Here is a 26,737-nt window from a genome sequence, read left to right on the forward strand (position 1 = left end):
CTCACTGTCAAATTAGCGTGTGATGTCACCTGGCGACTTCTAGCAACAGCCAATAACTACTTTCCGTGGAAGAGAGTTGGCAGCGCCGCTGTTTCCGCTGTCAACAGGTTGCAAAATGGTAAGAACTGATAACTCATAAATCGGGGCTGGCAGCGACGCTACTAGGGCTGAAGGAGCACCAAAAAAAAAAAAAGAAAGTGAAGACGTTCAGTACCAATTAGCGGCACTTTAATGTTTTAAGAAATACATGAATCTTTTGAGAAATCCATTTTATCGTTACCCTTCTCACAGCTAATTGTCATCAGCGTTATTGCATTCAGCTTTAGTGTGACTGGCAAAACAAAAAGTTGAGCACACACCTGTTAGGTAAGCTGCAGGGTGGAACAGTTAAGAGCGCACTGGGGACAACACTGATCTACGTTTATAACATGGCGACATTGTGTAATAATTCACACACACACATTTGCAGACACACACACACACACACACTGTATCTCTCCCTTTGTTTATCTTTATCCCTTTGTGTCTGTCTGTCCTCCACTTAAATTCTCCCTCTTCTTCTCTCCCTCTGTCTTCTGTTCTCTTCTTATCTCTCCCTCCCCCCCCCCCCTCAATCTAATTCAATTCACTATGCCACATTAGCAGTATCACTGAACTGTCTACAATTATATTTCATTCATTTTGCCCCTCTTTTCATATCCTCTTCTATTAATATGGGTGAGTTTTCCTCCCCAGCTCCTCTCTCTCTCTCCTCTCCTTTTAAAATTTGACATTCTATCAGAAGTCTGTCATCTTGTAACACATGCTCCACCATGCTCCTGGATTCGCTTTGGGCAAATACATCTCAAGGTGAGGGATATGTGCGTGTGTGTGTGTGTGTGTGTGTGTGTGTGTTCTACACTTTTACTATCTTGTGGGGTGTAAGTGTACCCACAAGAATAGAATACTCAGAGAAGTGGTGGGCATGTGTAAGTGTGTGTGTGTGTGTGTGTGTGTGTGTGTGTGGCCCATAGCTAGTTGTCACACAGTTGAAGAGTGTCGGGATGGATTTCAGAGATCTTGAGCCCCCTGGTAAATCTGTCATTATGGTGGTAACTGTCTCTCTCTATCTCCCTTGAGCTTTTCTTTTCTTTCTTCCTTTCTTTCTTTCCTTCTTTCTTTCTTTCCTTTTGTGTTATTCATTTTCTTTCTGTCTTCATTTCTGTCTTTTCTTTTTTTTTTACTGCAATATGTCTCTCTCTGACCTTCTCTCTCTCCCCGCCTGTAAGAAGACATTACACCACTTTTCTGTTTGCCTGTGTTCATTTTGTTTTCTTGGTCTTACCAGTCCTGGTCAAAAGTTCAGCATATGTTCTTGTTTTCAGTAATCTCCAAGTTGAGCATTTGTTCTTCTTCTCTGTATCACTGCATGCTGGACTATTTTTATCCAAAGTGGCTAAGAGTCAATGAATGCTTACATTAGAGAAGTACTGGCGGCCAGTGGGGATGAAACCTCTGACCCTGGGTGTGGTAGTGCCGTGTTCTGCCCATTGAGCTATACAGGAGTGGTTCTCAACATGAGGTCCACGGACCACCAGGGATCCTTGAGGGGTCCCCAGCAAATTGATCAATTCTTAAACTTCACCATTATTTCATTTACAAGAAGTTAACACAATTATAGGACTATGTTAACTCTCTACCAACGATACAGATAGTCATGGGATTCTGGACAAAATTATCTCTAACAATAAAAATATTCTCAGATTTGGGTTGGGGGTCTGTGGCCCTAATGTACTGAATTATGATGTGAAAAAGGTTGAGAATAACCGCTATACAGGACCTCTTGAAATTTGATTTATCCTGAGATCTGCCCTCATCAAACAGGTTGCTCCTATAACACAGCAAGGTTTTGAAACTGTAAAGTAGTAATAAACAATTGCCTTCTAATGCCAACAGGCATAAAGACAGGCTGGTAGTAACACTGCTAGGGATGGTATCCAAATTCACTGCTTTTTCAGAACTGACAGAATCACATTGATATTACAGAGCACCGAAATATCTTAAGATTTTCAATGCTAATTTTCAGTCCTTTAATGATTAAAGAAATAAATACATTATTTACATCATTACTCTTCTCACAGCCAATTGCCATCAGCCTGAAAGCTTGGCAGCTGCATTTAACTGTGAGCGCCAATTACCACAATGGGCCGTGTGTATTTATGATATTCAATCACTCTCTTTTTTTATCTCTGTCTCTCTCTCTCACACACACACACACACACACACACACACACACAAACAACACACACACACACGCAGGGTATCCTGCAGGGCTGAGAATGTAAGAGTTCTCAGAAAGCAATGCTGATCAAAGTTTGTAACATGGTGACATTATGTGTTATGACAGCTTCCCATATACACACAGACACACACATGTGCACACACACATACGCACACCACACACACACACACACACACACACACACGCACACACACACACACCAGAGGCAATTATTTAGTCAAGTTTTCCCGAGGAAAAACAGAAACAGCAAGTTCATCTGGAGGTCATTTGTTTGTTTGTGTTTGTTTTTTTGTTACTTTCTCATTTTCCATTCTTTACTTTGTTTCAAATCTATAATGATTTTGACCTGCTTAACACCAGGGATGACAAAGGGTCACAGTTGCACAACCACTCTCACTTACACACACACACACACACACACACACACACAGTTTCTACAGCCACACTGAGCTGATTCCCTGGTACAATAGTCATTCTTTATGGCCAGTTCACCCTCAGCAACATCACTATATCAAACATAACTAAGCAGAACCAAGTGCACCCCCGTTATCTCCCTCTCTCTTTCTCGCTCTCTCTCTCTCCATCACTTTGCCTCTCTCTTCCTGTCTCCCTTTTCTTCTCAGTCAATTTATCTCTGCCTCTACCTGTCTCATTCTTTGTTTCCACCTCTCTCTCAACTCAATTCAATTCAATGCAATTTAGTTTAGCTCCATTCATTTCAACTCGAAGAGCTTCATTGGCATGGTAAGATAGTAACAGGAAATAAAATGTGAATACAATAAAAGGATTGCTCTAAGTATAGATAATTCGAGGAATATCTATATCTCTCCCTCTCACCTTCACTCTCTCAGTCTCTCTCCCTGGCTGTCTCTGTTTTTATCTCTCCATCAGTGTCAGCTTTGCCACAATATGAAACATAACCAAGCAAAACGATCAACTGATTGAGTCGTAATTTGTATATTACCTCCTTTTAATAGGACACACACACACATACACACACACAAATACACAAATACACTCACGTGCATACACAAGGACAGACTACAATAGCAGTATTTACCATTGAATCACCACGTCAGCAACGCCATGACTTTCACACTCCATTATCTGTGCTTATGTGTGTGTGTGTGTGTGTGTGTGTGTGTGTGTGAGACATCCGCAGAGACAATGAGAGAGTATGTGTATGAAATATGAGAGAAAGTGCAAAAGCATTACTGAGCATCTTTGTCCCTAACCTGAAGAACACACGTATACTGTATTGAGTTCATTATTTAGTGTATTCATTGTAAAGTGAGTGTGTGTGCGAATGTATATGCTGCGTGTGTGTGTGTGTGCATGCGTGCAAGAAGAGGCATGACCATGTAGAAAAATGGTTTGGCAGAACCCATTTTTGAACTTGGATAGTGTAAAAAAAAAAAAAAAAATGGTGGGCGGTGACAACGTCTTGCCAAACTAGTGTCAGGGGGAAATGTTGTTGTGGAACTACCATGCACAAAAAAATTCGACCATCTAAGAAAGTAGAAGCTTGTCGCCACTGTGACATCAGTTTTACCAACAAAAGAAACAAACGCAAATGTATTGTAGGGTTTTTTTTTTAAAAGGGGTAACACACAGCGCAGAGAAAAAGGGGAGGGAGCCGGCCAAAACTGGCCGGAGCCAAAGGGAGGATTATCCAAGCGGACAACATCCGCTAAGCTAGAGGAGGCATTACCTTCATAGACTGCCTTAAATCCCTGTGAGCCAATCGTATCGTCCGACTGCAGGTGTAACCACATCTGACTGGACAAGCTGACGATGAGGTCAGGAACACTGGAGCCAGTGAGTCTACACACACACACACACACACACACACACACACACACACACACAAACACACAAACCATTAGTAAATATTACTTACTTCTTTCTTACTTACTCTATATCTCTATATAACTCTATGTTTACATAATCTAAGATAAGTAATCTAAGTAATATCAATATTTTAACTATAAAAGAATACTAATAATATACTCCTTACACATACAGCACCCTCCATGTGTTGTCTTTACAATATATGTTATATTAATAATGGTATATAAATAATTACAAGTAATCAACTATTATTTAACCAGTACATACATACACAGTAACGTCCACTTGTCTCTAATTTTCCCTCTGTCTCCCATCATCAGCATATCATATATTGTTTGTAACATGTTATTATTAATAATATTAAAGGCCAGTATTTAACTGGTGCTTACACATAGAGAACCCTCCGCGTGTCTCCTATCTTTCCTCCGTCTCCCACAGTCAGTGTGTCATATCCTCTCTCCAGGTCAAACTCCTCAAATGCCAGCTTTATCACCTAGAAAACACAAAGAAACAGACAGACAGACAGACAGACAGACAGACAGACAGACAGAAGGACAGACAGACAGACAGACAGACAGACAGACAGGGAGACACAGACACACAGACACAGACAGGAAGACAGAGAACCAGAGAGATTTATTGTCACTTCCTGCAGAGACAATCTCATGCATAGCACATTATTTGCTTTTGATTTCCTTTTTCATCCTTAATACTAATAAACAATAGAAAAAGATAATGACGTCATCCCATTAAGGACATTCAGGGGACCAGTGCTGGAATCAGCGTTCTGTTTCACAAATGAAACAGAACAGAAAGAGAGAACGATACGCAAATCGAACTTGACTCAGCACCCTTGCTCTTTTTCGGCTACACCCTCCTTCACACTCACATTTACACAAATCACACCTGGGAGCTACCCAGTGCAACCATACTCTCCTGCTGTTGAACATTGAGCAACGGGCTGTTAAATGGCTGTCTTGCAGGCACATTGGTGTTAGTGACAGATGACAGCACAACCTCTGCATGCATGCAGCATTGCATCATCAATCTATTGAGCACTGTGAAATGGCCGTAGTACGCCAGTATTCTGTGATTTGCTGTTTGTCAATTATTCATTAGTCATAAATCAGACCCCTAATAGCATGGAAGAGGACAGATCTGTGGTCACAATCGGAGCGCCTCTGGTGAATTAGGGGAGTAAGATGAACCATGAACTTGTGATATTGCTGATGAGAATCCGTCACATGGTGAATCACACTACGCTGAAGAAAAACTAGACTGGGGCTGATAAGGGTGTAAAAACCAATTCACCATGCTAGAATCAGCCATGCATCCCTAAGCCTATGGTTGTGTTCAGGCAACAAGAAATGGCGAGCAAATGTACAAATAATGGAAAATGATACAGAACAATCTGGGGGATTAACTTCCATCAAGACAAGAGTGGCAAAGGATCTGTGTATAACTACATAAAATGTGCATGCATACGCCTACACACACTCACACGCACACACTCACACACACGCACACACACACACACACAGTCAGTCTCCTTTAAATCCCTGCCAGGGGTAAGTTTGTCCAGGAAAAAGAATAAAGAAGAATTTAAAATCTTTTCTGACTTCAGCAACTTCTATAACTTCTATTCAAGACGTGGCTCCATAAATATCAGACTGGTACTTGTAGAAAGCATTTTACTACCTTGTAATACGCTATGAATATCTCAGCCTCTGGCAATGTTTAGTCACCCCAAAATGGCTGCAAATAATGGAAAAAGATGCAAAACAACAGGGTGAGGTATTAACTCCTAGCTAACAACAAATCACTGGGATCATTTGGAAAAACCTCATAACTCCAGTGTTGAGGATTTTGCTTTTTTGTGTGAACTGAAATTTGATGGTTCTTTATATGATGTTTTCTTCTATGTCTGAAGGTTACCTGTTGGTCCTTTTCAAAAATACATCATTGTTGAAGGTAAAATCTTCAGGCTTTTCTTAACCTGTCTGGATTTTTGGGGATACAATATTTTATCCATCAGCGGCGATACCAATCACATCAAAACCCCAAGCATCAAGTCGGATACAGAAACCATTTCTTTGTTGTCAAATATCAATGAGTTTAATTATCATTTTAACAGGCAACGTGTCAAAACAAAGACGCAGCCGATCAGTTGCCACACATGTGCATACAAATACCCACACACACACACACACAGGCATGCAAACACACACAAACAGAGCCGCCAAACAGAACAGAAACAGAAGCAGTGTTGTAGTGTGTGTGTGTGTGTGTGTGTGTGTGTGTGTGTGTGTCTGAGCAGTTAAGGCAGATTGTATAGCAGCAGTAGCTTGCGGTCATAAAGGAAGTAAGTGAAGCAGAAGAAAAACAGGCTATGGTTTTCTGTGCATCCAAGCGTGCGTGTGTGTGTGTGTGTGTGTGTGTGTGTGTGTGTGTGTGTGTGTGTGTCTGTGTGTGTGTGTGTGTGTGTGTGTGTGTGTAGGCAGGTATACCAGGTATATCTGTCTTAAAAACTGAAGCAGAATGCTGTTTAGGTAACACCTGTTTCTGTGAGAATGTGTGTACTATATGGCTGTTTGTGTGTCTGCACATGCATGTTTGTGTCTTTGTGTGTGTGTGTGTGTGTGTGTGTGTGTGTGTGCGTGTGTGTGTGTGTGTGTGTCTAGACAGTTAAGGCAGATTGTATAGCAGTAGACAGCAGTCTTAAAGGAAGGAACTGAAGCATTATCACACTAAGGTCATTAGCAAGAAGCTCAATGCTGCTCAATAGACCCAAATGGGCCCATTTAAACAGCATTAAGAGCAGCCTGCAACCTCAAACCACATTAGATTAGCTTCTTTATTTTTTGTAAAGTAAAATAAAAAAAGACAGAGAAAGAAAATGAAAGAAATACAGAAAGAAAGAAAGAAAGAAAGAAAGAAAGAAAGAAAGAAAAAACCTATGAACAGCATACATAAACCTCAAAAATCTCAAGGATTTTTCTTTTGATTCCAATACAAATTAGAGTCTTCTTTCCCTTTATTAACTTTGGGAGAGAGCTGCTCCTGTGCAAATCTAGACTGCACAGGTCCAAGATCACAAAACAAAAAAACATGGCTTCTGTTTTAGGGTGGATGTTCTTTTCAACAGGATAAGTGAAGCGTTATCACGCTGAGGTCGTTAGCAGGCAGCGGAGCAGCTAAGAGCAGCTCAACAGGCCATTTAAACATCGTTAAGAGCACTCTGCAATACAAATCTACAGTGAAATACCTTCAGTCAGTCAGCCTGTAAACTAGTACCGCTGTGAGTTTTAGGGTCTCCTCCAGGCATGATTACAGCCTGGGAGAGACTGATAATAATCTTTCTCTTACCCCGGTCCTAATTTCTCTGGGGATATTTCAGACACATCTCTGCTGGTCAGTGCAGCTCAACGGAGCCTTATAAACATTCCAAGCGCTCTAATCCCTAGCTAGAGTGTATTACCATTAGCCAGTCAGTCAGATAAGCTGGAACAAAATAGGATGCAACTCTGTCCTGAGCTGCAACCCCCCTCCCATTCCCCAGAAAAAAAAAAACCAAACATCTTAAAACTGAAATACCATACTGTTACTGCTGATCTTGACCTCGCTGTGGTGACCCGACGTCAGAGAAGTGCAAAGAACACACAGCCATAATTTGGCGGAATAGCTGCTGAATTCCCTCGTTGAGCTGTGGCTGCAGCAGTGCTGACTCACCGCTGAGCAGCGACAGAGTGGGGAGACGGCCAGAAATCACAGAAATCTGGTATTCCTATCTATATCTATGTATCCATATATATATGTATCTATGCATCTATGCATCTATCCATCTATCTATCTATCTATCTATCTATCTATCTATCTATCTATCTATCTATCACTCAACAGACTAATTTAAACAACATTAACACAACATTAATGCTCCACTGCCACTACAGTCATTTGCCCTCAGTCAGCCTCCTCAGGACAGGCTCCCAGCCTATTACAGCAGCACAGATGATAAACAGCCATTGTGCTGGTTTAACTGATCGTTTATCAATAGTGTGTCATGGTTCTTACATCGATTTCCGCTTGCTTTTTTGATAAACAGTCAAATCAAGGTTTTACATGAAATAACAATGGAATATTAATGTGATACTTTATTGATCCCTGTAGAGAAATTCTCTTTTCTCTTGCCCCACTCCACAGGAAGGTCAGAGGTCAGGCTCAGCTCGGTGTCTTGCTCAAGGACACTTCAGGAGGTCGGTTTGCCAAAATGGGGGCTTAAACTCAGGTGCTCTGGACGAAGGACGGCCTCCCTGCTTAATATGCTATCCTGCAGTCCTAGGTTCCCCTAAAAAATAAGATTTGATTTGGGCCACGTTAAAATGTCATCACTCTGCACAGTTCTAATGAATTACCTTCAGTCAGACAGCCAGATAAAGTAGCACAGAGTAGGCTGAGGTGACCCCTGCCTAGAGTAGTACACTTGGGTATAGGTTTCATTTCAATCGCCAGGCCCCTTATTACGATCACACCCAACACAATCACAAACAAATATGTTGTTTTTACCTCAATACACAGTGATTTCTAACAGAGCACCAAACGGTCAACATCCTCGTTCCAGCTATGCCATTCAACTGACCCAATGTAAATGTAGCAATAATTACAATACAAAATCCCTCATCTATGGTAATTACAATAAGACAGCTCATGAGAATATGGAAAATGCCTTGTTTTTAAATTATTTTCCAGCAAAACAGCATATTTACAAATAGATTAACTTGGATCAGAAACTGGTATACAGTATTAATGCTGGCAATAATGGTGTGCATACAGTATATGTGTGTGCATATGTGTGTGCGTGTGTGTGTTTATGCGTGTGCCAGAGGGAGGAATGCAATTCACTCACCAGCCAGAGCCAAACTTCTGACTTCTATGGTAATAGTGAAAGCAAATTGAAAACTTCAAAACTTTAAAGCTGCACTAGGCAATTTCACACATTGGCAGCTCCAAATGGCAGAGAGAGGGAGCTGTTTGAAATTTAAAGACTTCAATACCCAGAAATCAGCATGCTGATGTTTACCAGCCTAGCCGGTATGTGATTGGTTTATACCTATGGATAAGTTTCATTACATTTCAATTCGTCACTTCCCGTGCAGGGAGATGATTTCTGCCCAGTGACAATACCTAAAACCAGAATTTCATCTGGAACGCTCTTCTCTGTTGCAGCCCCACTTCGTGATTTAGGCTGATAAGACAGGAGTATTTTTACATAAAAATCTTCCCTAGTGGAGCTTTAATGCATTTCCAACTGTACCTGCCAGAGTCAAAAATAAACTATTAAAGAAAAAGTTGCAGCCATGCACTGAGGTGACCCCTTGTCAAAAGTAGTGCAGAAAGGGAACAGCTGTCCTGAAAGCAGAGTGTGCTAGAATTCCCCGGTTGAGATTGTGCAGCAGTGTTGAGTCGTTGGTGAGCTGCCACAATGACAGTTTGAGGGCTTTTTTTGCCAATAGATTACTTTTAGCCAGTCAGCCAAATAAACAAGTATAGACCTGCAGCCTTATCTTGAGGATACCCCACGACCCCCCTTTACGTTTGGGAAAGTTACTTTCAAAATGTAATCAGTTATAGGAAAGAGATTACCTGTAATCAATATTCCACCAAATTACTCCAGCTGATTAACAGAATCTGATTAGGGTATGACTGTAGAGAGTGACAAATTTCTTTTACTTATTCTGGTCTTAATTTCTCAGGGGCATATCTTTGCGAGTCTAATCACAATTTCAGAGGCACTTTTGCTGGTCAGTGCAGCTCCAGAGAGCGTTATAAATCATGTTTACAATGCACTGCATCCTGCAGCTGCAGTGAGTTTTACTATGGATACACACAGCGCAGCTGGGCAAAGCAGAGAAACACAGCAGCAGGACGCATACCTGTTCGCAGATTCTCATCCAAACCATGTATTTAGATCAGCGGTGAAACACATCTAAACATTCATTCATTCATTTTCATTACACGCTTATTCTTTTTCAGGGTCTCGGGGGCTGTAGCCTATCCCAGCATGCATTTGGCAGAAGGCAGGGAAACACCCGGGACAGGTGGCCGGTCCATCACAGGGTGAACACAGATAGATAGACAATCACTCACACCAGCAGTCACACCTATGGGCAATTTAGAGTCTCCAGTCCACCTCACATGCTTGTCTTTGGACTGTGGGAGTAAACCGGAGGAAACCCATATGAACACGGGGTTAGCAGGCAAACTCCACACATAAACAGGGTTTTTCCTGCATAGAGAATCTTTTGGCAGCCGCTGAAGCGTAATTGGTGAGCACCAAAGCTGCCAAATTGAAAAAATATGATAATTTGTTGCTGTAAAACGTGATTTAGAACCATTTTCAGCCAGTGTTTGCCTTGTTTTAGTTTGGGTTTTTATGCTGTATTCTGACCAGCAGGGTGGCAGTCATAAGCTGTTGCACCCACTCTCTGTTGGCCCACTCTTGCAATGCAGAAAAAGTCCAGTGAAAGCAACAAGCAATGTTTAGCAAGATGCACAAAACAAAGGTTACTGCTTCAAAACGAGATGCAAGCGAGACAAAAATGTTCCCCGACTTTGGACCAAAATTAAATAGCAGACTCATCTACCAAAACATGTTCTAACTGTAAGAGGAAATTAGAGCTAACTAGTATGCAAGCTAGGACTGTTTGCTAAATACCCACACAGTACGTGTGCCTGCGTGCCTGTGTGCATGTGTGCATCTGTGTAAGAGAGATAATCTGTATGTATAGGTGTGTGTGTGTGTGTGTGTGTGTGTGTGTGTGTGTGTGTGTGTGTGTGTGTGTGTACACAGTGGGCAGGCTTAGGTCTGAATTATTAGCCCGTAATTTGTATGCACTGTTTCAACATTAAATGTGAATAACCAAATATTTATCCAAACTTGGTATTTTGGAGTTTCTTCATTTTGTGACAGATATGCAGGCCTACCTCAATTTTACATTGTCTAGTGATGGAAAGTAGAATGGATATATATATTTTACTTGGATGATTTGGTTCCTGCCTGGTTAACTGCTATAAAACAGTCAGAGCAGAGAAAAAAAAACACTTAAAATTCAATTGCTAGCAAAACCGTACCCACAAAACTATCAAATCAGTAGCATACAGTCAAAATCATCAATATATTATTTTATGCATTTAATTGAATGTGATCCTTTCCACTAGGTGGCGAGATATACAGTTAATAACTCTAATAACTCTGTAATACTAATGGACATTTTCTATTGTTTATTGCTTACTGTGCCAAATGTTGATTTATATTGTTATATTGTTTGTTTGTGTGTGTATGTGGTGTGTGTGTATGTGGTGTGTGTGTGCGTGTGTGTGTGTGTGTGTGTGTGAGTGTGTGTGTATATGTCAAGAGGTCAGGTAACTGTACAGGCGACAAACATGGCATTTTAATTATTTTTTTCTTGGCTTTTACTATAGTGTTTGTTATGTTATTTATTGTGTCTCAAGTTCGTTACGCTCTGACAACTGAATTTCCCTCTGGGACAAGTAAAGCCCCAGTCAATGTGTCTATTTAAAGAGATACTGGCAGAAATGCTCGCCTGTTTGTTGTACCCACCCTGCGAGTTCCCAGATGGGCCGTGTTTATGCTTTGCAGTCCTGCCCTGAGGTGACCTGTGCTTTAAGTGGTACAGTAAGCAAATGGCTGCTGTCTGGTAAAATAACTCCCTTGTTGAGGTGTTACGGCACCTTTGAGTGCTGTTGATCTGTTGGCTGGACAGTTTAGGAAAATAACAAATTGCATACTATATTTGAGCAACAGCTGCTTGACAGCTCCGTGGAAACCACATTATAATAGAGTTCAGCGACGCAGCAGAAAACCACCTGACAAAAGCACACTCCGGGTCAAGAAATTCCTTTTGACATTTTAGGAATTTAGCGCATGCTCTCATCTGGAGTTTTTTGCAATATGTGCAACAGTAAAATAAGCTTTAATTCCTGTTTTACAAATATTAGAAGCAGCCAATGCACAGGAGTATAGTGTGACCTTGAGATATTCATGTATCACCAACAACAGCCTCCTTTAATAGAGAAGTATTAGGTAGAGGAATGAGAGCCAAGGACAAAGCTAAAACAGTGAATTACCTTCAGCCAGCCGGCCAAATAACAGTCAAGAGCCAAAATAGCAAAATGCCTTAAAATGAGATAATGTGCTAATTAGCCAACTATTGGTGAGTCTCTTTCCATTACAATGGGCATTGATGGTTGTTTACTCGGTATTTCACTGATGCATTCTGCTCAGCCTGTGTGATCAATGGGCTTTGTCCTGTATGTTTAATCATTTACAGTGTTTCTCGAATAACAGAGTATCTCATTGTTGGACCAATAAAGTCCTTCTACCACAGCTTTAGTAGATCTAGAGTTATTAGCTTAACTTTAGCTCACAGTACAAGCACTTGGCAGTCAAAAAAGACAAATAAAGCTCATTGTCTCAAAAGTTAGGCTCTGAAAACAATAACTTAAGCTTATTGTCTCCATACTTAAGGCTCAAAAACAACAACTCTACCTCACTATAGTCTGTTTGCACTCGTGACACCATTTTATGATAATGCACTGAACCTTGGGCATTTTGCCTTCAATATATAAAACAGTATGAGCAATAATACAGTGGTGCGGCAACAGATGAGCTGATGGCGGATCAGGTTGGCCGTTAGGCTTTTATTGGTCTTTATCGGCCTCAATAGAGCATCAAATAAAATCTAATAGAATCTGATAGAATTTCATAGAATGTGTCCTGCCAACATTAAAGTGATGAGAGAGATCAGTGCTAGAGAATGACCCAACATCTAATATCATAATATCTCTCTCTCACACACACGCACACACCCACACACATGCACGCACACACACTAATATGTATTCACCAGGCAAAAGACAGCAATGATTAGGGGCCTAATGGGCGTGTGTGACGATGTGTTTCAGGGTGTGTGTGTGTGTGTGAGCAGCCAGGCATGATTCAGACTTAAACAAAAGAATTATCTGCTTGATACTGATGGATCAAATGACTGACACACACACACACACACAGACACACACACGCACACGCATATACACACGCACACGCAATGTTAACTGGCCTGATTGCCAGTGCACATTCCTAATTCCGCTCTGCTGCTGTGGACCAGAGTTGTTTTTTCTGAAAGTGACTTTTTGTTTCACTCGACAAGAGATTTTCTTCACAATCTCTGACAGTTAGCAATTAAGTTGGCAGATAGAAAACACACAGTCAACATTCATAAAATCACACACAAGCAAGCACACGTACGTGCACATAAACACAGACACACACACACAGATGCACACACACACACACACACAGCATTTTGCAGACGGGCTGTCAGACCATTACAAGCTGTATTGATTGTACTGCTTTTATTCTCAACAGAACAGAATGACAACAGAAACACAATACTGCTTGCTGGCTAGTTAAACTCATGCACGTACACACACACACACACACACACAAAGAGGGGGGAAAAAGACATGCACACTCCTATAAAAACATTCTTCTCTGTCTCTATTTTGTAAAACATGTTATTGATGAAAGAAGTCATGTGGAATAATAGCCAGTCAGAGGCACAGCGAGGGAGAGAGGGAGGTAAAAAGAAGAGGAGGGAAACAGAGAGAGATAGAGCGAGAGACAGAAAGTTAGAGACAAGCAGAGAAATGGAGAGAGAAACGGAGGAGGGTCGAGAGAAAGATGACTGTTATTCATCTTTATTCATCCTCATTCTCTCTCCCTAAATATCTTGTTCTCCTCTTAAGCCTCTCTGCACTCTCTCTCTCCAACCGACCACAGAAGGTTTTTATAAATGAAATTTTGTCTCGGTAACTCACACTGAGGATTTTAAGGGGTGTGTTTAACCACCTGTCTCATTCCTTATGTACACAAATTAATCCATGATTAAAGATCAATGTTAAAGTGTGTGTAAATACGCGGATGCCGGGCCAGTAGTGGGCCTTCCACTTAAGAAAGACTCACTAGGTAAATAAGGGTAACTGAAACAAGTTGAGGTCCTTTAAGCATGTTGTTAACACACCGTGCTGGAGATTAATGTTGGTAAAACAAAGAACTACTTAGCAGGATTTTATATCGTTGAGACTGTAGCCAATTTCAAATATTTGGGTACATTCCCAGACAAAAGATTAAGCTTCTCCCACAATACAGATCAGATTTTTGTTAATCGTATTCAATGCGTTTACCTTCTAAGGAAACTGGACAGTTTTGGGATTAGGATATCAGATGGGATGTCTACAGATACCTGATTGAGAATGTAATACTTTACCATGTTGACATTGGAAAACAGGATTAAACTGGCCAGAGCAATTATCCTTTTACTGTGTAGTAAGTTTTAATATGTGTAATGTGTCATAAACTGATGTGTCTGTATTTAAGATAATTCCTCACCCTGTGTGGTTAATTGAGCTCTAATCTAATCTACTCTCTTCTCTTCTCTCCTCTCGTTTAGTCTAGTCTCTGTCTAACTGTCTGTAACCCTCTGTCTGTCTCTCTGTCCTTCTCTCTCCCTCTCTGTATGTAGATAGTGACATTCAGCAAATGCCAGCAGCTGTAGTGAGCTGATAATCCGTCACATTATAGCACATTCTTAAAGTGCTCTCAAACCTCAAGCATTTGTTAACACACACACACACACACACACACACACACCCCCAAGCGTGCGCGCGGAAGAGATAAAATAAGCTCAGGTTGTGTGTATCTGCTGTATTCTACTGTATCATATTCTATTCAAATGTCATTTCTCTAACAATATAATGTTGGATATTGTGTAGGAAATGTCTCATGACCCTGACACAGAGCCAAACTAACATTGATAATACATGGTAAACTTGTAAACTGTCAAAAAAAATGCAGCAGCGTCGATCAACCAGTTTTCAACACTTTTTGGAGATGCGAGGTTTCTGCAGAACACTGGTAATAAAAAACGGGGTGATGATGGTTGCTATAGATACCCATCCAGGTTAAGTAACATTGAGCTGAAAGCTTTGTCATGGCTTGTCAAAAGCAATCGGCCATCTTATATTGCCATTTCTCTGCATCAAGGCCAGAGAGACAGAGAGGTGAGAAAAAAAAAGCCCATTTCTCTCTCTCTCGATGTCTCTCTCCCTCCACCTCTTCCTTTCCTTTTTCGTTTTCTCTCTTCAATTATATCTCTCTCCCCTCCTCCCCTCCCCCTTTCCATCCCTCCCACTCTCTCAGAGGTGAGTAGACTCCATTTTCCTCTCTCTTTAGTAAAAACTTCAATGTCACATGTCAAGTACCTGCTTGGACATTCAGGCTTTTTTCCCTCGTCTCTGCTCTCACTTTCATATCTGAAGTAGCTGGCTGAATATTCAGTTCCATTTTTTCTCTTTTCTACCTTCTGTCCCTCTCTCTTTTCTTTCTATGGTTTTCAATGAGCTCAATGTCATCTTGTTCTCTTCTTGCTCTCTCCTCGCTCTGCTCTCACCGTCTTCAACAAATCAAGGTGAAGAGAGGAGAGAAGATGATGCAGAAGAAAGGAAATAAGGAGAGAGGAGAGGAGAGAAGTATAGAGGAGAAGAGAGGGGGATAGAAGAGAGGAGAGAAGAGGAGAGAAGAGGAGAGGCGAGGCGAGGCGAGGCGAGGATAAAAGAAAAGAAGAGTTCAGAGAAAGTGAGAGGTGATGAGATGGTAAGAGGGGAGAGGTGAGGAAAGGAGCAGAGAGGAGAGGAGAGGGCAGAAGGAGAGGAGAAAGGAAGAGAAGAAAGGTGAGGAGAGGTGGGGAGAAGACGATACCACAACAGAAACCGTAGATAGAGAGACTGTGGACAGGTTGTACCGCAGGTCTATAAATTATTCATGTCTATACAACAATGACTCAACAACAAAGTTTCCTTGACAAAACTGGGGAGGTTTGTTGACCGTAAGACCGGGACTGAGACCAGAATTCAGAGAGAAAGCAGCAGAACAGAAAGAAAGCCTGACACAACACTCCTTGAACTGTTGACTTGAAAACTGGACTACATTGGAGAACAGTCAGGGGCGTCCAAGTGTACTGCAGTGACATCGTTTCCAATCTGCCTCACAACCTTTGTTGCATGTCATCCTCTCGCTGTGTCTCTTCTGCCTTTCCTGTCACTCCCCACTTTATTCTGCGTAATGAAGCAGAAGCTAGATAGAAATAGTGTTCACACAGAAAGACATTCTAATTGTCCGTCTTGTTTGTACTATGGACACCATGTTACTTCTGCTTCTCTGGAGGTGTTGGAGCCCGATAGAGAGAGATTGGTTTGCAGGCTGCTGTCCATTCTCTTGCACTGAGAAATGGTGACTCTAATTCAGACACTTAATAACATCACAATGTAGAGATCTTAAAAATGAGAGATTATGGTTTGACTGGTTTGGACTTTTTTTGAAGGCCAATACCGACACCGACATTTTTAGACTGAAGTTGATATTACATATTTTTTATTTTTTATTCTTGTCAGGGTGGAAAAGCTTCTGAAACAGCATTTAGACCATGGGACACTAAAATTCTCCATTGAAACCCATACTAATTAAATTATTTTAATGTTAGCAGCTCTTTAAGGCAAGCTGACCCACTGCACCTATTCAATGGTGGGGAAATTCTGGAATACATTACTGCCTTTGAATGAAGAATTAATTCACAAAAAAAATCATTATTGAACAATTACATGAATAAATAAAATGTGCAAAGAAAACCACGTTTTATTGCAGGCCAATATCAGCCCAAGATATCGGCAAACCCATATATTGGTCTAACCCTATTATAAATATCAACCAGCATACATAAGAGTGTTGAGTGTTATGAAAAACATGCAACATTAATAAAGGTTGTGATCAAAAGTAACACAAGATGTGTGTTGTCCCACTATTGACTTGCCTGGTGAAGTAAATGAGGTATAAAAAAAATAAATAAATATACAAATTATGAAAATGAGCTCACCTTCCCGGAGTCCATTGCAGTGATGACCCACACACAGTGTGCATTGTTCTCATATTGAACAGGGTAGTTAGGAGAAGTTATGACCCCTCTGGGCCCCCGTAGGTTACTGCCACAGGTACGAGCTACAAACAGGGAAAGAGACAGAGAGACACAGAGTGAGTTTTAACAAAGATTTATTGGGTAATCAAAATTATGCTTGCAGCTTGCAAATGGCTAATTACTTTAAAAGGAAAAAAATGGAGAGAGAGCGAGGTAGAGAGACAAAGAGGCAAATTATTAGACTACAGGGTTCAATGCAACTGAAATTGAAATTGTGCAACTTGGAAATTAAATTTGGGCACACTGGTGTGCCTACATATTATTGTCTCGGTGTGACTTTTTTTGAGTAACATATTTAGAGAAGCATGGCAACCCCTGTTTTGTTCTAGCCAATCAAACATCAGCATGAGTTTGTTTACCTTAAAGTTTTTTTAATTGCCTCAAATCAGATTCCCTTCCTTCCCTTACTGCTTTCCAGCCAGACACTTTTTTAACAGTAATTTAGATTTTTAATATGGGCAATTCAAGCAAATCCTATCACCATATTGACATTAGGAGCCACACATCGGAAAGATGCATGACTCTCGTTTTTCTTCGTTTCAGCGATGTGCCAGTGCAGGAGAAAGGAGCTTTGTACTGTTGTATCTCCAATCTACATTTCATTTTCATTCTGAGAATGAAAGCAAAACGTATGACTGTATGCACACTGCCCACATGTGTTTGTAATGGTCTGTGCTAGTCAGTAACTTGAAACTTTTTAGTTGTCAGAGATGTGTATTTCCCCACACTCAGATATAAGGTGAACATGAGTGCAGTGCCACTCACGAACACTGCCCTACTCACCAGCTTGATTTGACCCAACAGTCAGGATTTTCTATCAGTCGAGTTGCACAGTGATGTTTAGAGGGTGTTTGACATTCTATGTAAATTAGTATTGATTAATGTTTTTCCATTTCTGTATATTTAGTACATCCAGAATATAAAAATTATAAGGATTTTACAGCATTGCCCATATTTCAATAAAACTGGTGCTCCTTAAAGCTGCTTCAGACATTAAACAAACTCATCTTCATTTAATGGCAGGGAAGATAATTTCTTTAGCTGCACTCTCAACTCTGCTTGTAAAAAAGATTTGGCTGCAAATGTTACTGACCAACATGTATTATTAAGATAATTTATTACATGAAGTATCAAGGACATTACCTGTCTCAAAGTTCTCTGAAACTACTGGATGTAGTTTAACTGTTATCCTAATGTTACTTACAAATTAAGTGCAATTAGAAAAGGGGAAGCGCAGCCTTTGACAAGAAGTCAAAGCATAGTGTAAACATTTTGTTTAGAGGTATACTGAATTGGCTGGAGAAAAATCAAAGCAATATAAATGAAACCACAGGTCTAGCTGGACCCGTGTGATTGGCGCTCATTGGGCCTTTGGGACTTCTGCAGCATACTTTACTCCACATCAATAACCACAGTTTGAACTTGCTGAGTAACTCAACTCACTGAGTGACTGTTGTAGATTGGTCCTTCCACAGGCTCAACAAACATAACAACACTGAAACACTGATGTGAATTGTTAAGCCTGCCATCTCTGCAGCACTGTGGCCATCAAGAGGTAAATTCAATTGAGGATGAAACACTCTGTACTAGCGGGCTATCAAACTTCATCACAGTGTACAGCACTTAATTTTCTGCAAATCATGTGTGTTCATCATTGAGCAGTATTTAATTACTAAAAGTAGGAGTAAAAGGTTAAAGTTTTACTGTTAAAATGTAGCATTAACCATGAATCATCACACCTTAACTTCAAATGTTCACCTCCGGTAATACTCTTTGTGTATTCAGAAAGAACTACACATTCTCACCACATAGAAACAGCGGGGAGTTGCAATGCAGAAGTAAAAGGAAGGGAAAGAGCATTTTAATGGTTTCTGAGAAGTGGACACAGTCACAACAAAAACTGCATGTTGTGAGCTTCACAAAGCTGGTCTTTATGGCCGTGTTGCCATTCAGAAACCTCTTGTAACCAAGGCCAATACATAAAGGTGCATTCCCTGGTATGAGGAGCACAACAACTGGACCCCTGTGGAATGGAAAAGAGTAATCTGACCTGATGAGTCATCTTTCACCTTTTTTCTCAAGTTTACCTTTGGTGAAAGCCTGAAGATTGTGAGACCTTCAACCCACAATGTCTGTTGCCAGCTGCTAAACATGGTGGTGGATCTGTAATGGTGTGGGGCAGCCATCTTGCGGGAGTCGTTAGGTCTGATGATTGCTCTGCATGATCCTACATTGACCGAGCAATATGAGGCCATTTTACAGGACCAGGTGCACCCTGCGGTGCAAATACTGTTCCCTCATGATGTTCCCATATTCCAAGATGATAATGACCCCACACAGAGTAGTTTCATGAACATCAGGATGAAATCAAATGCCTTCCATGGTCTCCCCAAAGAACTGGATGCTTTCTTTCTTGAAGAATGGTCCAATATCACATCACACACAGTTCAGTATTTGTATGGCAGCAATCCAAGGAGCATTAAAGCTGTTCTGAAGGCAAAGGGTGGTGCTGGACCTTATTAGAGACTTGATATTCACACGATGTCAGGAGTTTCAGTTATTTTGTCCACTCCCTGTATTTGTTTTCCAAAAGCATCAACAAAATATGTGACGGAGGACAAGATAAATGTCATATTTATTGTTGGGATAGAGGAAAAGTTATGACAGCTTCAGTAGGAAAAGACAGAAAACATGAATTTTAACATTGGTGTTAATGGGAAGTCTCCTCGTATGGTGTCGGTCTACCCCTTAACATCTATGTGTTTGCGCCATGGGACTATGCAGAATCTGTACTTGTTTAAGTGGGTTGACACATTTTTATTTAGCCAGGCTAGCTAACAAAGAGCATTCTTATTAAAACAGGCCTTGTTGCCTCAGAATACATTTTTATTTACAGCAATGGCCTGGTAAATGCCTGGAAGGTGGTGGTGGGGGTGGTGGTGGTGGGGGGGGGGGGGGGGGGGGGGGGGGCACCTGGAAATGTGCGTTGCTAACACAAACTGCATTGAAAACTACTATATATGGTAAAATCATCTTATCTAGATCTTCAACATATATCCAACATGGACAGTATTCTGAGGCAGGTAACTTTACCTCTTGTCCATGGGTCCCCAGTGCTGCTGTTTTAGTAAAATATGCTGCCAAATATAAATCACTGCTCCCTGTACATTTTTAGAAAAGGTACATTCTAGGTGGAGGTGGGAATTTTCAAGTAGTTTTAATCATGCCTTCCAATTCTCCTCTTCTGCTGCTAAAATTTTCAAGTACATGTACTCCTCAAGTACCTGTACAGCCCCGTTATCAACAGTATTTTTCATTATACTCTTCCTAGTGCACTATTTTATCGACATTGATTTTGTTCCGTTTGCTGCTGAGGGCAATATTTCCTCCCTACACTAGCTCATAAAGTTGCCCATGTATTATTGCCTTAAAGGGATATTTGGCAAAAAATCTGTGTATCGTGTCAAGAATCCCCTTAAAACCCCTCTCTAGGGCACGGTAATATTAAAGGGCTTCCTTGACATTTTCAATTCTAGTCAGTTTTAGTCAACAGGCACTGTCACATTGTGGGAAAAAAGTTTTACCCAATCGTATATTTGCCCTTTATTTATCATAATGAGTTGGCTGGAGGCTATCACTGCCATTAAGAGGGAGGGAGGGAGGATGACATAGGAGGAAAAGGATAGGAGAGACAGGAGGAAAGGAATGCAGAGTAGGGGGAGGGGGTGGGAGGGAGAGGGAGAGAGACTGTAGAGATGAGGAAAGAGAGAGTAGAGAGGTGGAAAGGATAAAGCAAGGAAGTTTGCAAAATAAAGGAAGGTTGAGGGACAAAGTGGAGAGAAAGGAGAGAAGGATGGAGAGAGAGCGAGGACGAGGGAGGGTGGAAGATAATAGTCCGAGAGAGGAAGAGAACATAAAGGAAGGAGTGAAAGAGGAAGGGCAAGGGGAAAGAGAGAGAAAGAAAGGGAGGGAGACACAGAGAGATACTAAGAGAGAAAGGGAGAGAGAGGAAGACCTCAGATGACTGATCTGCCTGTTAATTAGAAAAGAGAGCCGAGACACACACTGAAATACACACAAGTACACACACACACAGGCACACACACACATTCACGGTGATTCATTCCAGAGACCAGTTTCTAATTAACAGTAAAGTCTCAGCAGAGACTGAGAGAGGCTCATGGGTTTGAATCCCAGGAGAGTGATCACACTACCTCAATACACCAGAGCTACAGGAATGTTTAACCTCTGCCTGTCCGTCTGTATCTGGGTTTCTCCGTCTGTATCAACCTGTCTGTCTGTCTCTTCCTGCCTCTTTCTGTTTGCACGACTGTTTCTCCATTTACTTGTATATCTGTCTCTCTGTCTCTATCTATCTAGCTATCCATCTATGCGAGCCTTTTTGTGTCTCTCCCACTGAGTATTTGTTCATTTGGGAATGCAAAAAGGGCATTAAAGCCACTCATGCTAACAGGTTCACATATAGTGGTAGTCAGTTGCCAAGCGAAATCATAATCATGAATATTTATCATACAGATCATGAGTATTTAATGCTGTGTTTTACATACTGTATCATGGATGTTCAGTTGTGCACTTCTGGACGACGAGGGACTGTTTTTTATACATGAAGAAACTGATGTTGAATTGAACCACAGTTAAAGTTGCTAGAGAAAGGTATTTCTCCAAACCAAAAACCACCATCAATCAAGAAAAGAAAGTAAAAAAAAAAACAAGTGTTTGACTTTCTTAACCAAGAAAATTGAAAATATAATATTTCAGATACCACCTCCTGACCAGGATTTAAATGTTTTTCATCAATTAAGCACTTTGCTAGTTTTTTTCAGGCAAATAACGGAAACACTTTTTGATTTGCTGATGATACACAGCTATATCTTACTGTAAAACCTAGTGACACAGTACAAGTAACCTTAATTCCCTGAAAGGTTGTCTAGCTGATATTAAATGTTGGATGTCTCAGCACTTCCTTCAACTAAATTATGACAAAACCAAGGTGGTTATTTTTGGACCACCAAATTCAATTTTTAATTTGTGATTCAGGCCTGAATTTACAGAAACAAGTCCAAAGAGTTGTTAAGTCTTATTTCTTTCAGTTAAGAAATATCTCTAAAATTAGGTAATTTTCTAAGTTAATTGCATTGTATTGCCTACTGTCACTCCCTGTATTCTTGTCTTAATCAAAAAACTCTTTCTCATCTGTAACTTGTCCAGAATGCTGCAGCCATGCTTTTAACCAGAACTAAAAGGAGAGATTATATAACCCTCCATTCTAGCCATCTTACATTGGCTTCCAGCTGAATTTAGAATCGATTTTAAGATTTTATGGATTACTTTTAAAGCAATAAATGGATTTGCCCCATCCTATATAATGGAGCTCTTTTTTTAGTTGTTTTTCCTCTTTATTTCTTGAAAAATTTGCAAACCCAAAGCACATGACAATAAGGACACATGCATGTCATCGGTCAAGGTTACTGCAGTTGACTAAAAATAAAGCTAAGATGAAAACTATCAATGAAAATATAAATAGTAGAAACTAGACTTTTCTCACTCTCTCACTCTCCCTCCATCTCTGTTCTCTCACACTGACAGGAATAGCCCTTGTCATGAAGCCAGGCAGGTCCCTGCAGCCACAGACAGACATATAGACATGTAATAGACATGCACACACACACACACACACACACACACACACACACACACAAACACATTAATATGATGTGACAGGGACCCTACAGTATGTGTCTGAGCACAGGGACTGCCTGTCTGTCAAACACACACACACACACACACACACACACAAACACACAGCTCAAGGGGAGTGCTGCTGCAGCTATGTATGAAGTGTGTGACATTGTCCTTTGGACACTTGCTGTCAATGTATGTGTGTGTGTGTGTGTGTGTGTGTGTGTGTGTGTGTGTGTGTGCGTTTGTGTCTACATATGCGTGTACTTGGGTGTGTGTGTATGCTAGCTGTCTGCCTTTTCATTGTGGAGCAATAAGCCCAACAGGGTATTGTCAGTAAACATGCGGGCAGCTAGAGCCCCTGCTTCATCGCTCTGCCACTCACACAGTTATTTATTTAGTTAGTCAGTCAGCCAGTCAGTCAGAAAAAGAGTGACCATGGCCATTAGTAGCTCCATGCTAGTAAAATTGCCAAGCCAGTAAAATTGCTTTTATTTTGGGACAATATGGTGAATTTTGGGTCAGATATGCTGTAGAAACACTTCAATTTCTTCCGTGGATGTACCTCTGAAGGAGTGATTGAACAACCACCAAAACTTAAATTATCTCCGTGGGGAAACTGAACCATTGCAACATAAAATAGTAATAAGATACAGCAAAGAAAAATATAATATAAACAAGAATAGAGCAAATGGGGGTTATGTAAACATATTCAACCAACAATATCAACACTAGAACATACTCAGTAAAAATGTATGAATGAAAAAGTAAGGACTCCAGCATTAAGAGGGTGGGCAAAATAACAACAGTGGTAGCAGTAGAACGTATTGTGAAAAGAATGTGAAATGTGCAGTATGAAATGACTGAAAATTGTAAAAAATATATGTATTAGGCAATATATGGAATTGATTTTAAGATTCTACAGATTATTTTCTATGACTTGGTCTTTCTGAGCCGTTGATCCTGTATGAGGCTCCTCAGGCAGGACCTCCTGACTCCCGGTGTCCAGACTAAAGACTAAAGGTGACCGGGCTTTTGCTGTCAGAGATCCCAGGCTTTGGAAGGACTTGCCTTGGAGCTCAGGCTGGCAGAGTCAGTATCCATCTTTTAAAACCCTCCTTAAAGCTTACTTTTATCGTAAGGCCTTTTTGGAATGTTTGACTCTTATTTATTTTTTTATTCTTGTTGCCTTGTCTGTTATTTTATTCTATTTGCCTTGTCTGTTATGTATTCAATTTGTTGTATCCTAACTAACTACAGTAAACTCGATCAATTCCAACTTAATAGCAACACACAAAAAAAAATCATTTATTATCCTTTTACTAAGTATCATAAGCTTAAATTGCAACTGTAAAATAGCAACTGAAGTAAATCATTTGTTAATCAATTATCATTAACCAGTACTTTTTTTTTTTTACCAAGATAATGGCAAGCTGTTAATAAATGGTTAAATAACAATCAGAAAGCCATTGTTACAGCTCTTATCAATTATGATGCAATATATAAAATATTTACATTCATTTCATTTTTATTGCATTAAACAATTATCATATAAAATGATTAATAGCATTTACAAATCCTTAGTAAACTGTTAAAAGACAAAAAAAATAAAATTATTTGATAGTTAACAAAATAATAATTAACTACGGTTAAGTAATGATAAATACCATTTATTATGGATGTTATTAGTAAGTGTTACCGCATTAGTTTCTAAATTGTTCAGTATGTTAATTTGTTGACTTGTTAGCTTGTCTGTAGAATGCTAGCTGACATATTGTTTGCTAGGAGCATGATTTCTCTGGCTGAGCAGAAAGAATATCAGCTGGGGTCCAAAATCTGATGTGTAAGACATAAGAAATACAGAAATATGTGGAAGTCCATGTTATTATTAAGACAGGAGTTATATATCATATCGATATGGCAGCCAGAACGATTATAGCGATACACACTCTGCTGAGTGGGCCGTCTCAGGCCAGCAGAATCAGCCATCCCTTTAGTCCATAATTGTTGATACAATTCAATTTCTGAATTGCTTAGTGGGCTGTTCCAAGCCAGCAGTGTCAGCCATCACATTAGCTTATTGTGTTGAAATCAATAGCAAGTTCAGATATTATTGAGTAATGTTGGGAACTAGGGATAAGCCTCAGTGTAGGTCCAGTAGTGTAGGTGACTTTAGCTGTCTGTGACAGACAGGGTGTCGAGGGCAGCGGTTCTGGGACGCCAGAAATCACTGCTGAGCCCTCTGGAGGTGTCATGGGCCGAATTCAACAAAATATCTGTGATGCCCAGTTGATAGTGACATACCCACACTCACACACTCAGCCTTGTAACATTTAGCTCAGGTGGCTGGTGAATGGTGCAGCCTATCTGATGGTCCTGTAGATTTATGACAGCGTACCCTGATGTCCTCTATAGTCACCATTTGTGGGTTAGTACATCATTCTACTGACATCTGATTTGGGCTTCTGTATGAACGCTCACCTTGGTTTATGGCACAAGGGGTTGCAGCATCAAATCCTGTGTACTGGTAAAATCTTTATTACATAGGTGTTCTTTCTTCAACTTAATCTTCAACTCAATGACTTCAATTATTAATTTGATGTTGCAAAGATATCATACTGATGTAAATGTATTTGTCATGTCAACTAGATTTACTTTAATGCAGTGGGTTTCAGTCATGTTCCTTGGACCCAGAGCACTGCTGGTTTTCTATCCTACCAGGTAGAAAATTGCAGTTAATTGCATTCACCTGGCATCGTAGGTGTAAAATAGTCTCTGATTAGGAGACTAAACCCACAGCTTCAATGCATTAACCCTTCAATCCATTAACTATTCAACCCCTTACTTTGCTATTGAGTATATCATTTGCAGTATGCATAGTATAGTTATTTTCTATTTGAATGCATTAGTTAATTATAACAGTGACCTCTGATTGGAGTTGTATACAAATCTGAAGGAATGTTTAAAATTGGCTAGTGTACATATGAGTTTGCAAAGGGTGTGTTGGTATTGCATAAAATTCTGAGTCTATGGCGCTAGGCTACTACTTTGAGTCCTGAAGTTACATTCAAATAATAAGATGTAAATATGCTTTTGTAAAATGACTCCCTGAACTGATGCAATGTTTTGAAAAAGCTTTCATGTACATAAACTTTGGTAGAATGTAAGCAGTGCAAGCCGGTCCCACAGGAATCAGTGCATTTAAAAACAAATGGAAGTCAATGATGAAATCAAATACTTATTTCTTTCTCTCAGAAATGCAAAGACCAAAACACATGAAACTTAGCGCAGACATTTTAGCCACTACGCCCCGGAAATGTGGAACACCCTGCCTTTGAATATTAGGCTGGCTGGCTCAGTGGACAGTTTAAACGACAACGCAAAACTTATCTTTTTAATCTAGCCTATAACTAGCAGTTGTCTGTTTAAATCTTTAATTATTTTCTCTAATCTTTTATTTATTGACTTTTTATTTATGATTCTAACTATTTTGTATGCACTGTTTTCTCTTTCTTTCCAAAGAAATGAAGCATCGCGTTAGTTCATGCGGGACACGAATGTCATACGCCCCAGCTGTAATAAGCTGACAGCCCGCTGATCGAATCAGCGTTTCTAATCATCTAGTCATACACCAATCACAGCCCATTCTCACATCAAGGCGGTCCATTTAAATATGACTCCCTTCTACACTGATCCTTGCTACACCAATGCTGCCTCACTCACCACTGCTGCTGCTGGCAAAGCTTTGCCTCCACCACCCCAGCCTCCACCTTTCTAGTTCAGAGTCTTAACAAGGCTC

The 26,737-nt window shown here is 40.4% G+C and overlaps 1 protein-coding gene across 1 annotated transcript in view; it reads right to left on the minus strand.

Annotated features, from left to right (window-relative positions):
* The window catches only part of csmd1b (CUB and Sushi multiple domains 1b), a 326,361-nt gene that overhangs the window by 149,374 nt on the left and 150,250 nt on the right, over nt 1-26,737 (minus strand). Inside the window, exons 9-11 of the mRNA XM_078284417.1 lie at nt 17,140-17,261; nt 4,522-4,625; nt 3,993-4,105 (exon numbers count right to left, since the gene is read on the minus strand). Of these exons, the coding sequence (XP_078140543.1) occupies nt 3,993-4,105; nt 4,522-4,625; nt 17,140-17,261 (339 nt within the window). The remainder of the gene's footprint in view (nt 1-3,992; nt 4,106-4,521; nt 4,626-17,139; nt 17,262-26,737) is intronic.

This window comes from Centroberyx gerrardi, chromosome 1 (assembly GCF_048128805.1).
Source record: "Centroberyx gerrardi isolate f3 chromosome 1, fCenGer3.hap1.cur.20231027, whole genome shotgun sequence".
In the NCBI taxonomy this organism is placed as follows: Eukaryota; Metazoa; Chordata; class Actinopteri; order Beryciformes; family Berycidae; genus Centroberyx; species Centroberyx gerrardi.